Source organism: Drosophila albomicans, chromosome 2L (genome assembly GCF_009650485.2).
Source record: "Drosophila albomicans strain 15112-1751.03 chromosome 2L, ASM965048v2, whole genome shotgun sequence".
Classification (NCBI taxonomy): Eukaryota; Metazoa; Arthropoda; class Insecta; order Diptera; family Drosophilidae; genus Drosophila; species Drosophila albomicans.
The window spans coordinates 25,136,004-25,150,524 of NC_047628.2; the positions used below are offsets into that span (position 1 = coordinate 25,136,004).

At 36.0% G+C, this 14,521-nt stretch overlaps 1 protein-coding gene across 1 annotated transcript in view; it reads left to right on the top strand.

Moving 5' to 3' along the window:
• The window catches only part of LOC117564714 (probable G-protein coupled receptor CG31760), a 36,019-nt gene that overhangs the window by 11,146 nt on the left and 10,352 nt on the right, over positions 1-14,521 (top strand). The window contains exons 3-4 of the mRNA XM_034243595.2: positions 7,007-7,528; positions 9,234-9,420. Of these exons, the coding sequence (XP_034099486.1) occupies positions 7,034-7,528; positions 9,234-9,420 (682 nt within the window). The 5' untranslated portion in view covers positions 7,007-7,033. The remainder of the gene's footprint in view (positions 1-7,006; positions 7,529-9,233; positions 9,421-14,521) is intronic.

Consider the following 14,521-nt stretch of genomic DNA (forward strand, 5'->3'; position numbering starts at 1 on the left):
CACATTCATGTTTGTTCTATTGTCCCCAATTTCCAGTTTATTGGCATCTGCTTAAGCAATGTCGAAACTCAAATCCCTTGGGAGATAAGACGCACATTATAAAGCCATAAAAACGAAGAAGAAAAAAATGATGACGACAAGGCATAAAAATCAAATCAAATGCATTGCAATGACAATTGCTGATGTTGTCTGATGTGATGGCATCGTATGTGATGCGATGTTTTGCTGCCTGGCAACCAGAATGTATTTTTTGCCAGATATGAGTTTTAGCCGCTTTCCGGCACATAAAGCACACATCAAATTATTATGATCGAAAATCAATGACAAAGAAAACTGACAAAATCAGCAGTTGCTACTTTACTTCTGTTCGCTCTTTTCTTAAAGATGGCAGCTTCAATTGTTAAGCTGAAAGCATTTCCCCAAGCAAAATGAAGCCAAAGTCGAACGCACAACGCACAAATGTGTAAAGCAGATAAAAACGTGCTTATGAAAGGGTCGAAAGGGCATAAAGATAGTTTATGCCTTCTCCTCCCTTTTGGCACCTCCTCTTTCACATGCCTTTACCAAGAACAACTGATGCCACTGATGGCCAGCTTAAATAAAGCCACTGGACACAGTGGAAGTGAGAGTGGGAGTGGAGGCGTGGCATGGTTGAAGTGTCCTCAAAGTTTTTTGTTTACTTTGTTGCCGTGTTGTGTTGCTACCAACGAGGAAGTCATTTAACCCATATACTACTTATGAAAGAGAGAAAGCCCCCGCTTTTATAGAGTACAATCAAAAGGCATCAGACTACAGACTACAGACTAAAGTCGCACATACGAAAGGTTTTGAGTAAGGTGTGTGTAGGTTTAACGCTTGTTTAGTCCGTTTATAAATTAAGCCGACAACTGTGACAGCCAACAACTGTTACTCTTTGCTCGGTTTACTTGGCTTGGCGGACAACAACTTACAACGACACCGACACCGACACCAACGTCGACGACGACAACAACGATTATAAACATGTTGACAAATTTTTTGTGCGATTTCTTTTGCAACGCATACCAAGTGGAAAAATGCAAAGAGCAGCTGGAGCATAAGCAAACGCGGCTGCCGACAGTTGAATGCTCTTTGCCAGTAGTCGAAACGAAAAGATAAAGTAAAAAAAATTCAACTGTGAGAAAAAAGCAAAACAGTGCAGTATTATGCTTGAAATATACCAAGTTAATGAACCGGAAAGTACAAAAATATACCAAGTACTGTATTTGGTATATTGACATAGCACTACATTTAAATAATACCATTCTACCCTATGAGTAACAGGTATAAATATACCATATAGTACAAAATATACCATATTGTCAGACAAACCAACAAGGTCGCGTAGTAAAGTAATTCTTAAATAACTTCTACAATTCTACTCTAGCTTTCTTACTTGTTATTATTTTCGTTAATTAGATTGTAGAATACTTAAAGTATATGTTTAAGAAAATCACACTATAAAATTGAATGAAGATCAACCTCAACTAACTTATTTGAGTTATTTATTTACAACAAATGATGAGGTCGTATAATTTCAATATTAAACTACAATTGTTTGTTATTTTTTTTATCTCTTCTTTCTTTCATTTTATTTATGTCATTTAACAAAAGAAAGCATCTACCCAACTACACACATTTTAAATGAGAAAGCAAATTATCAAAAAAAAAAATGTAGCATACTTTGCTGCGCTGCATTTCAAATTTGATTACGCTCGCATTTTTTGAAAATCCCTTTTCATTATTGCGAGTGTAAGCGCTGGCATTCTTTTGTAAGAGTATTAAAAATGCTTGAAGTAAAATTTAAGCAAGCTTGACGCAAAAAATGCGCACAAGACGGCAACTGAGCAGCAGCTGAAGCAACAGCAATGGCAACAACAACAACAACAACAGCAACAGCAGCAGCTGCGTTTGATGTGTATTGCCACACCGCCTTCAATCCCCTGTGGCATGGAGGCGTGGCAATGGGTGTTTTTTGGGGGGGGGGGACACATTGCATTCTGCTGCTATTGCCACATTTTTACTGTTATGCTTTTGACTTTGGCGAAACTTTTTGACAAAGTGCAACAGCAGTCGCATATCGCAAAAGACGCTGTGCGACACATTTCATGGATGATTTTCTTTATTATTTATTTTGCGACATCAACGGGGTTGGCAGTATTATTGAAACAGTAAATTTCATAACAGTACTTTTAATGGCAAAGTTTTGCGTGAATTAACTTCACTTTAAAGGTGTTTAACTCACCCGGGTTTCAACTCAACTTTGATATGAGTTTTATGCGCTGTGAAGCGTGTTAGCGAAACCCCTATAAATACACTCCATGCTCGTATAATTAAGCACTTCTTTACGGTGCCACAGATCAAAGACTGCAAACACACACACACACACAAGATGCTCATAAAAAAAGAAAAAAAAGAAAATCGCACACTCATAAAACTGACAATCACAAAGTTCGAAGAACGTCGCTGTCGTCATCATGTAAATTGCAGTTTGCATATAAATTAGTGTAATTAAACGTCGAACAAGTGCGAGACAGTTTACCAGGAGATGGGAGAAAACTTGCTCTATAGTGATGCCAATAATTATGCGCTGCACGTTTTTCACATTATCAACAAATTGTACACGGTCCCTTCATATTCTATCATCATGTGTTTTTGAGGTTGTAGTGGAAACGCTTTTGAAAACTTGATGACTGCACTTTGCTAAAGGGAAATATGTTCTAAGTGAAAGCTTAATTAAAAAGCGTTGAGTAATTAAAATGATTGACTTTCAGTTGCATTAGAACTTTAATGATTCCCTCGGGATTTGCGATTTTTGCTGAAAGGTTAAGTAATATTCGTCTGCCAACATTTTGTTTTGCAATATGAAAATTGAAAAAAACACAAAAAAATGATGAGATTTTTATGGCTTGTTACTTTTAATGTCGCACAGCATCAACATAAAAACAGCTTCATATTATCACCATTAAAAAGAGAAAAACAACAACAATTTCTTGTTAGTTTCGAGTAATTCAGATCGTAAAAATAAACTAGCGCAAAAACAAAAAAAAAATACAGAAAAATATAAAGGAACACAACATCAACGAAAATGAGCAACAAAAATTTGTGGTGTAAGCTCTTTCATTTGACTTTTGAGCGGTCGTCTCTCATTTTTACAGCAGCAGCAGCAGCAACAATTTTGCATGGCAAAGCGAAAAATGCCCAGCCACGCCTTCTTAGCCCCAAAACACCCACAACCAAACAGAATAGTAGAGAAGCAGAAGCAGCAGCTGAAGCTGAAGCCACTTGCAAACAGTTGGATGCAAATTAATCCGCGCGCTGCCATTTAAAATGCACGCCCACAGTGCCACGCCCACACCCAATGCTAAAAGGCAAAACCCGCTCACTTTTGCACACTTTTCACAGTGTTTAGTTTTCCAGAGTGCTCAGTGTGTGTGTTTTTTTTTTTTTGGCTGTTTCGGTTTTTTTGGTCAAATGAAAAACTTTAACCGAAAACTAGCCACGATTATTCATTAGCCACAACTCGGTTTTTTTGTTGTGTTTTGTTGCTGTTTTCTCGGTTCTTGTTTGAGTTGTTGTCAAGCTGTGTTTTTGCATTTCAAATTACAGCTTTTAATTAGCATCGCTATTAAAAATGTTGAAAATATTACTCAAACTCCAAACAATGCTAATGACGATAGTTTCAAAATTCTTTTTTATTGATCTTTACTTTAAAAACTTTAGCAATAAAACATCATTAAATGTCAAAATCAAACTGTAACGTAATCAATTTCATGAATGAAATTAACCATAAATAATGCATTTTAGCGACAAGCTCAAAATGAAATATATATTTAGCTGCTTTCAAAGAGTTGTGTTTAGTTTGGCAGAAAAACTTCTTATAATGAAGTCGTTTACGTATTTCCTTTTTACATTAATTTTTGGCTCGCATTTGCTCCTCGCGCTGGGCTGTAAGTAAAAAGTAACACTTTGGCATTTCTTAATTGCAATATTCTAAAAGTATACCTATATATAGTATAGTAGTATATAGTATAGTATACTTATACTTAAGTAAATAGTAATATACTATATGTAGCATGATATAATTATACTTAAGTATATATACATAGTATACTTAAATATATACTAAAATACTATACATATATAGAATACGTATTCTTAAATATATATTCTTAAATATACTATATACTATATAAGTATACTCATACTTATGTATATGCCAATATACTACAAAGTAAAGTATAGGTATACTTAAAAATATACTAATATACCACATATATACTATATATACTAAAAACCCTACAGATGACTGTTCAGATGCAAAGGTAAATCGTGGCGAAAAATACCAAATACCGGGTGAATGTCGCCAGTATATTTGTATAGGACATGAATCCTTCACAGCTTTGGGGTAAATCATTTAAAACATTTTCAAAACAAACGTTATTCTGATTTAATCTTCTTAATTATAGCTGCCCCTCTGTAGCCAATTGTAATAAAAAGCCGGATACTACCAAACTATATCCTCAATGTTGCCCAAGATGCTAAAAATCAAGTTGATTATTTTAAACATCACTTTGGATGATAAATATTAAACAGCGCTATAAATAAATCAAATGTCTGTTTACCATTTATCTTAGGAATTAATTTAAAAAGATGAAGAATAGAAAAATCAATCAATGAACTAAGAACATTATTTTCGATACACTTATGTGTAATATTTGTGTAGCTGAGTGTTTCATATCAAATGGTAGGCAATCATTGGCACAATTTTATACAAATGGCAAGCAATTTGAAAAGTGAACTGAACAAAAATATATAAATGGAGCAAAACTGTCTCAGCAGTCGACAACGACGACGACGACGACAACAAACTTTCAACCACTTTCACCAGAACCACTTTTTTTTATGACTGGCATAAAAAAAATAAAAAGTGAATGTGTTCCATTTCAATGATGCCCCCATCCACTACATATGTACATATGAAGCCTTACTCCTGTTACCAACTCTTTTTCCCAAAAGCAACAGCTCAATCCTTTTGCCATGCAATTGTAAATCCTGTTGCACTACGTCACAGTTTAGTTGTGAGTTTTGCTGTTGTTGTTGCTGTTGTTGTTGTTGCTGCTAATGCAAAAGACATGTAACATAAGTATGCTGCCGGTTCTTGTTAGTCTTTTCTGCAGATACCCTGTAATCAGTAAAAGGAGTGTGATAGACTAAAACACACTTTAGATTCCAAAAATTGTCAAGTATGAAATTTTCACATTTTCATAATCTATTCTTCAAGTTGTTAACTTTAATTACCCCCCTTATAGGGTATCTTTAAGTGTTGTCATCTTCTTCATTCACACTTTCTTGCTTTTTATTTCATATTTACATTTTCTTGCGCATTCATGAAAGGCCCATAAGCATAAAGGGTGGCAATTGTGGAGGGGACTGAAAAGTGGTATGCAAGTGTTTCCGCTTGTTCTTTACATATACTATACATTCAGTATTTTTTTCTACCTTTTGTATTTACTTTGCGAGTTTTGTTGTTGTCTGACTTGGTATTCTACATTTACCTCTACAAAGTTGTGGGCGCCAGGTGAGTGGAGACACTGACTTGTCTCATTTTATCCCCGACTTTGTCTTTTCATCTCTTACTTTGCTGCGGAAATGGAAAGGGAAAAAAGGGAAAGAGAGAAACCTTAGCTGGAGTATTTACAGATGTCTTGAGCACATAAATAAACAAATAAATATTTTGACAATTTATTTATATATTTGCTTAATCATTTTTGCATGATAACTGAGAGCATTTGCTGGGATTTCATACACAATAAATTGCATATGTGTGATGACAAGACAAAGACAGTTTCTGTATCAATTGTATCATGCAATGACTTTTGAAAATAACAATAGCTAATTGCTGTGGGGGGCAAAATCTGACTGTGTAAAATCAGTAAGTGAACATTTGACAAAATGATATATGAGAAATATTTAGCTGAGAAATGAGTGCATTACTGCTGACAGATAAGTTTAGGTAATTAATGTAAATTTCATATTTCAAATTATTGTTATAATTCTGAAATGCATGAAAGAGAGTGTGGATTTTATTGGAGAAAGTACATTCATTGTACATATATATAAATTTCAATATATAAAGCAATAAAATATAAACAGGTTGTGATTATTTTTCTCACAGCCTTTTTATAATTCAATTTTTTATATACAAACATTTCTATTTAAGTAATTTTCTACAGCAAAAAATATTCGAAAATTCAAGAAAATGTTAAACGATATAGAAAGTTGTTGTTACATTTATTATGTGAAGATTGAGAAATTTCGCAGAAGTGTTCAAAAGAAATAGATCCCAATTTAATGGCGTTATAATTGCCAGCTCAAGGAGTGGAAATTTCATATTATAGATTATCATAATAGCTCAGAGCTGTAAAATAAAAAGTAAAGATTTTATTAGTGCTCTAACAGAACCCTATTCGGAATGTTGTTCAAAAGTACTTTAATATACATAAGTACTAATATATAAAGAAATAAAATATACACTTTAATATAATATAAATTCAAATATATTAAAAAATAAAACATAGAAGGTAATGAAAAAATAAGGTAAAACAATTTTAAAATTCAATAAAGTATTAAAAGAAATAGATCCTCACTTCAAAAGAAACTTCATGTTAAACTTGTCAGCTAAAGATGTAGAAAGTTCACGGAAGTGTTCAAATGAATAGATCCTAATTTTGTTTGTTTCCCAACTCGGGGATTACATTTAGAACACGTTTAGGATGACAAAGCAATAAAAAAATGAAAGAAAAGTACGCTGAGAAAAAGGCAATTCATTTAACTAATTAAATATGCATAAAGCTGTCTTTTTTTGCGTTTTGTTTTGCCACCAAGGACAATGGGAGAGGGAGAATTACTTATTAAAATGTCATTATTTGAAAGCGTCTGCTAATTTTTCCATCTTTCAACGACTCTCTTTATATCTCGCTTGCAGCTGCACAGTGGCAAATGCAAAACAACAATGAAATGCAGGCTCAATGCAGGCAAGTGGCGCAAATGGAGGCAACCGGAGGCCGCAACTCGAGACGACAGTTGTCAGCGACAGCAACAGCCAAAGCAACAACAGCAACAACAGCAACAGCAACTAGTTGCTGGCATTTGTGTAGAGGCGAGAAAACAATTGCTGGTGTTATTGTCGTTGCTGCTGCTGCTGGTGCTGGCAGTTGAGCATGCAAATGCAACTACAGCAGCAGCAGCAACTTCAACAGCGGCAACAGCAACAGCAACAACATCATCATCATCATCGACAACAACAACAACTACAACAACTAGTAGCAAGCAAGCTCCTGCAAATGAAACTGGCACTGGAGCAACATCTGCAGCTGCAGCAACATCCTCATCAACGTTGCCCAACTCCGTGACAGGAGCAAGTGCAGCAGCAGCAGCAGCTGCAGTCGCCCTTGGCAATCCATTTAAAAACATTCTGCGAATTGGCGACGGCAACATCGTTTCACGGGTAAGCGCAAATTGCTCGAACTATTATAATTCGTCATTAACAACAATTAGCAACAAATGCAATAGTCATAATTAGAGAGAGAGAGAGAGCAAGTGAACACTTTCGACACTCTTCAGATGCTGGGTGCGTGGGGCATGCAACAAGAACAACAACAACAACCACTTGCTTGTAATTGAATTGAGGTCGCGATTGCACAACACTTGGACGAATATTAAGTGAACTTAGTTAGGCACTTAATGCCTCGTTTTGAAGTGGCTCCTTTTCAAGCAGCTCCTTAATTCCTTAAGTGCAACTAGCCTCAAGTGCGTTCGTTGCGGTAATGGAAATCGATTGAAATGCTCTTGTGTGCGTGCCCCACAACAACAACATCAGCTGAAACTTAATTCGATTCAATTTCGACCGAGTGCTGCGCAAATTTACATTAAAGGATTATACAGTTTTTATGCAAGATTATATGATAATGTTATTCTTAGAAAGCTTCTGCAAATTGATAAAGACTTCAAAGTGCTTCAAAGCGCTTTGTTCATACAATAAATTAAGCACAGCAGAACATCTTTAAGAAATTATTTCAAAACTCAAAATTTTGTATGGTAGGAAATTATTCAACGATTTCTTGAAATATATTCAAACTAGTTCAGCAATTTTTGCTTCTTTAAATGATTTCCACAATTTAGGAAAACATATTTAACACTTAAAAGTTTTGAGAACTATATTAGTCACAAATTTTTAAGGTCGAAAAAGTTTCTTAAGATGTATGAAATTTTCAAAGCATTTTGCTTTATTGTATTATCAAACATATCAGAATATCTTTGGGAAATTATTACAAAACTCAAATGCTGAAGAGTTGTTAAAAAAGCGTTTCTCTCAATAATGATGCCATATAATAATGAAATTCACAAATTAAACAATATCTTAACGATGCTAGAGTATTTGAAATCATAATTGCTAAGGTTGAACAAGTTTAGGAAATTTTATAAAGACACTTTGAATGTGTCTATTAATATAATAAATTAAGCGTAACAGAAAATGTTTGAAAAATTTTCAAAAGTGCCTTTCAAGTTAACTTCTTGAAAATGTTGTCAACTTGTTAAACTTTTTGCTTTGCCTCGGCAACAAATGAAGAATACACTTTAGTTAAAGTTAAAGTCTTTGACAATTGGATGGCGATAAGTGAAAGAGACAGAATAAAAGGAACGAAGCAAAACTTCAAATTCGAATTTCCTTTGTTCAATCGAAAAGTCAATCGAATGCAAAACAAAGCAATTGTCGAATTGGCAATTTTTGTCGATTCCCACACACACACACACAGAGGGAAGAAGAGAAGAAGCTTTTGGGTCAGTTGCTGGAGGGGCTGGAGGGGGGACACTTTATCAATTTTGGTGCAAAACAATGGCCAAAACAATTTAAAGTCAGCCGCCTCGACCGCAAAGTTTTTCGCGCTTTAGATGGCAAAGTGAAGGCAATAACGTAATTTTCCACTCAAACGATAAAAGGGACCAAGTAAAATGCTTGGCCATGAATGTATTTAGCCAAAAATGTATTTTTAATGCGTTTGTCAACATGTTGTTGGCCAACCAAAAAATGATTTGGGTATAAAGCGGGGCACAGGCGAGTCAGATAGTCCAAGCTTCAAGCTGCTAAAAATACTTAATACAAAATGAATGAAGCTCACTCTCACTCTCCCCCTCCCTCTCTCACTTTATAGACGGCCATTGAGCAATCGCTGGTGACAATACACGACATAGCGACGGAAAATTTGGGCACATTGTGCATCTCGACGCTATATCGACCGCTCCAAGTGCCCATCAACTCGGAACGCTTCGAGAGCTCCAGACAAAAGGCAGATTTGGCAGCATCGATACTCCAAGAAGTGGGCATCATACGGCATGGCGGTGAGTAGCGATTACTTGAATATACTAAATATACTACATATACATACAAATTGGATGTGGCCATACTTATGTAAATATGTCACGATTTATCGCTTCGCACACTTGATATATCGATTGCACATTCACATTCACATTCACATTCTGCCTGCTAATTTCCTTTGTGCGTGCCATTAAATTAATTTCCGGCTGCGGCAACGTGGCAACATCAAATAAAAACGCTTTGTGGCAGCGTTAAATAATTAATCGAAGCTACTTTAAACGTTGCTTGTTAACGTTCAATTTCAAGTTGAAAAGAACGCAATTTGGGTTTTAATTATTCATAATTCCGGCAGCTAATTGAATGAGCTAGACAATCAAAATTAATGCATAGAATGTTTCTAAATATTTTGATGAACAGCATAGTGAATGCTAAGGAGATTATTAAAGTTAACAATAGCAAAAGAAGAGGCGGACCTCAAGTGGGTGTCCTTAAATTCTTTTTAAAAATAACTTTTCTACCTTGCTAAAAATATATGCGAAGCTTATGCAAATAAGTGCAAGTCAAGCCTGATTTAAGTCGCATTTCATTTAAAAATAGTTTAATAAATTGCCAAATATAAATGTGTAGGACAAAGAAAAAAGGAAAAGAAACGCTGAGTACCCTTTTTTTGGTTGCTGTTGTACTTAAATTTTCAAACTGAGTTATTCTTGGCACTTTAACGCTTGTGGCGCCTCTCAATCAAAGCGTTTAAGGACAGCCAAGCAATTGATATGCTTTGAGTGCCGGTTGGCGACAGAGAAGGAGATAGCAGATAGAGAGAGAAAGAGAAAGGGAGAGAAACATCTCTTCCATCACCTTTAAATTGGCTTAAATTTATTCGATTTGCAAGAAGCTTTCCCCCGATTAATTTATGCGAGACATCAAAATTTCAAGGACCTCACGGCCAAAGATAGAGAAGAAGAGAGAGAGAGTTTATAGCACTGCTGAGATGAAGCGGGGGCAAGAAGATGGATGAATGGTTGGATGGATGAGGCTAGTGCCAAATTCTATACGCCAAATACATATGGCTCATCCTGTTGCTCAACGGGAATAACGACAGCAACAAAACTGACAGCAAATTTGCTTTCACTTTATGCGATTTCTGCTGACACGTCGCACCTTTTCAGCACTAGAAAGCATTTGGGGGGAGAGAGAGAGGGAGAAAGAGTGTGTGAAAGAGAGAGAGAGGACATACAAAAGGCAACTGGTGTGCTTCAATACTCCTCGAAGCAGCTGGCAATGTTGTTGCTGTTGCTGTTATTATCCTGTACCCCGAACTGAACCGAACCGAGTGAGTGCGATGAGTTCATTGTGCGTCTGTTGTCCTTGACTACACACACACACATACACACACTCGCACTCACATACATGACACACACACTCACACTGATAGCTCTTTGCTCTGGCCGTCTGTTGCCAAGGTTGCGCCTGAGCTCTTCTCTACTTCGACTGGGGGCCCTTGGTCCTTCATCCTTGGTCCTTGCGCAGTGTCCATGTCCGGGGTTTCGCGCTCAGGCGCTTGGCATGACATCGCGCGTCGCCTGCCTTGGGGTTGACAACAACGACGCACTTGTGGCGCATCAAACATCCTGCTCCCTCCCCTCTCTCCCTTTTTTAGCTCTTCTACACGCATATATTATTTCTCTGTCGTTATTTTTTGTTGTATTCATTTTAATTTAAAGTTGTGCGCTGTGCGTTGTTATTTGCCACATTCGGCTTGTTTTCATCTCTGATTTTCTCTTAATGTCCCCATCAACTTTTACATGATAAACAGGACACAGACACAACTGTGTGCGTGGACCGTGTGTTGTATGCGGATTTCTGTAAAATCAGTTAAAATCCTTGGTGTGTGGAGAACACGCATACGCCATGTTGTACACAGATCAAACAAGATGACGACAAGAGAAAGCTTTTTATGCCATATGCATTCGCAATTTAACTCAATTGTAATCAGCTTAAAAAGTATAAAACACTTTAATAATCAATTATCTTTAAGCTCATTTCTGAATACATTTCAAATTATTGCTGCTTGCAAATAAATTAAAGATAATCATCACAATATATAAACTGCTGACGATGTCAAACACTTTGTATGTGTAAAATACTTTTAACCCATTAGAAAAGGAAGAAAATATGTTGATGTTCGAGTTCCGGTCTCCATGAATTCCTTTATTGCTCATCTCAGGGCAAACGGAATCTGTGTGAAATTTAATTACTCAACGGGTCCCAGAGCACAAAAGTGTGAAGTAGTGGGGGATGCACGACTACAAGTTACCTTGCAATTAGAGTAGAAATCAAATACTTTAAAGACTTCACAATAAACTAGAAAATTAATTGGAAGAGTGGCAAATTGTATAGACCACTTGTTCAGCACATCATTAAACCCTTTTGTTTCGCAATTTTCAATAGCAACACAAGCTGTTACACACCTGCCAGCACACACTCGCAACTCGAAAGAGTGTGTGTGGCATGTGGAATGCGGAATGTTTGGTGTTGTCGTGCACGAAAAACTTGTCTGTGCACAACTTGAATAATTGCCAATTTTACATAGCATACACTGAGAAAAAAAAGTGACAAAATCAAGATTTTAGTCATAGTAGTCATTTTGATCTATAAAGCGCGTAAAGAACATGAAATCCCAACATTTAATATTAGACCCAAGTTCTTAATAATAAGAGGTAAACATTTTAAAGTTTCCAGACTCAAGTTCTTATTAATAAATGGAAAAAATCTGAAAATTTGAAGATTAAAAATAAAAAAAAATATTACATTATATTTTATTTAATATTGAGTAAAAACTATACATCCAGTTGTATGTTAATCATTCTTCTACTAACCAAATACTTATTATCTCAGGACCTCCTCTCTTAATTCTAAAATTGTGGTTCGCGTCAAATTTACTAACTGAGCTGTGAAAGAAAATTCTCAAAGCTAGAAAAAAAAATTATAACTAGTATTTATTTAACAACTAAATCTATTATTTGTGGTCTTATTTTTGTGATTTTTGGCTTAGTTTTAAGACTTTATTCTCAAAGTGTTCATATTTTGAGAGCACAATTTTTAACACGAATATTCTTGATTTTAGAAACTGGCCTTTTTCAGTGTAGAAAGGCCCGTTGAAGTGAGCAAAACTTTTGTGGTCCAAGAGTTTTTTGGGGCTCACTCTTTCCGTCCCCCTTCGTTCCGTTCTGTCCGCAAAAAACAAATTGCTTACAATTGTGCAAGTTGCGCATGTTTATTTCTGACACCTACACAAAAAGTACTTGCCACACACTCAGACAGACTCAGACACACGCAACCCGCATAGTTGGCGAACACACACACACACTCGCACTCACACACACATACACACAGAGAGAAAAAGAGGCTCATGCCACTTGGTTCAATGGCAATAAATTCTCAAACTGGGGACCAAAAGATTGATGATGATGCCAGGAGCCAGCCGAGTGCTAGAAATCGCACGCAGATGATGAATGACAAACGTGACAAACACACATGACTATAACTATAACTGTAAATTGTTCGAGTGTGTTTGTGTGTGTGAAGTGAGTGACAGGCATTGGCTAATGTTATTTACCATAAGGCACTTTTCCTCCTCGAGACTGAAGACTTTTTGCAGCCTTCGCATTGTGGCATTATGGCTTGAACTTGTGGCAACAGTTTGACGCAACTTGCGAGTAGAGCGAACTTTGCCTGTGTGTTTATATGACGAGCTCTTTACCACCCCTCCTCTCCTTTCCTTCCGCAGCTGCCTTTCACGTCTCCTTTGTGTCCATTACGCTTCAGCAGCCGCGCAAAACTTGCCACGTTTTGTTGCCACCGCCACCGGCTGCGTATTTGTTTTACGCCAAGCTCAAGCTCAAAAAACCAACTCTAAAGTAACAGGCAACAAAGTTGCAAAACGCTATACATACTAATCAAAATATATACTACATATTACACGAGACGAGAAAACATAACAAAAGATGACGAACCGCAGAGACTCTTCAATAGTGTGTGACAAATGAAAGTACTGAAAAGAAATTAATATGAATTATTATATTTATATATTTTCATATTCATATTTTATTATTTATTTTTATTTAGTTTACATTAACTGACATAAATGAAAAATTCAAATTAATGCTAAATTTGAAGTATTTGATAAATGATATTTAAAATTTGTAAAAGATTATTCTTAATGACCTATAGTTCAAGGAAGAAGATTTACTACAAAAGAAACGCTTGACGTCATCCCGTTTCATTTCACCCATTTATGATAGTAATACCACAAACATCTCCTATATATTTATCATTCTGTATGCATTCACATTTGACAAAATGTCAACTGTGTCACGCTTGATGACATAAGTCTTATACCCGCTGCAAGATGTTGGTCACCCACAGAAAGTGGCACGGAAGTTGCGCTAATCGAATTTAAATAAGTTTACCTTGTAAACAGTTGTTGCTTTTGTTCCTGCTCGTTTCTCTTATAACAACTCAAACAGAAATGCGGCTGCTGCTGCTGTCCAGGGAAAGTGTGGCAGCAAAAAAAAACACACGCGACACAGAAAAGAAAAAAATATGAAAAAAATATTAACTTTTGACAGCCGTCCGTGGCTGTTGTAGAACAAGGGTGGAGATGGGAGAGGGGGAGGGAGTCGGAGCTGTGCACCCGTTGCGCATATTAATCATTGTTGCCAACAATTTTTTCCCCCTCAAGGCTGAAAAACACTTGCAGCTTCTGTGTGCCTTTTAATGGCCTTTTTTCACAAAGCAAAAAAAAACTATTTCAAGGTCGTTATTGCAATGACAGCTGGGCATGAATTAAATGTTTCAGCGAAATTGTAATTTGCGCAATTAAGCAATGGGAGATACTTTCACTGACACTGCTGAACATTGCCATTACAGCCAGTCGGCTGGCCAAATTATGGGAAAAAATATTTTGATATATTTAAAAATGACAAGTTATTAAAAGTGACATTAAAGTAATTAAACAAATTAAATATATATTGTCATTCTATATTAAAAGCATGTAATTAGTATAGTCAATTTAAAATTCAATGAAATTTCAAATTCAAATCAATTTCAACGTCTTAGTTT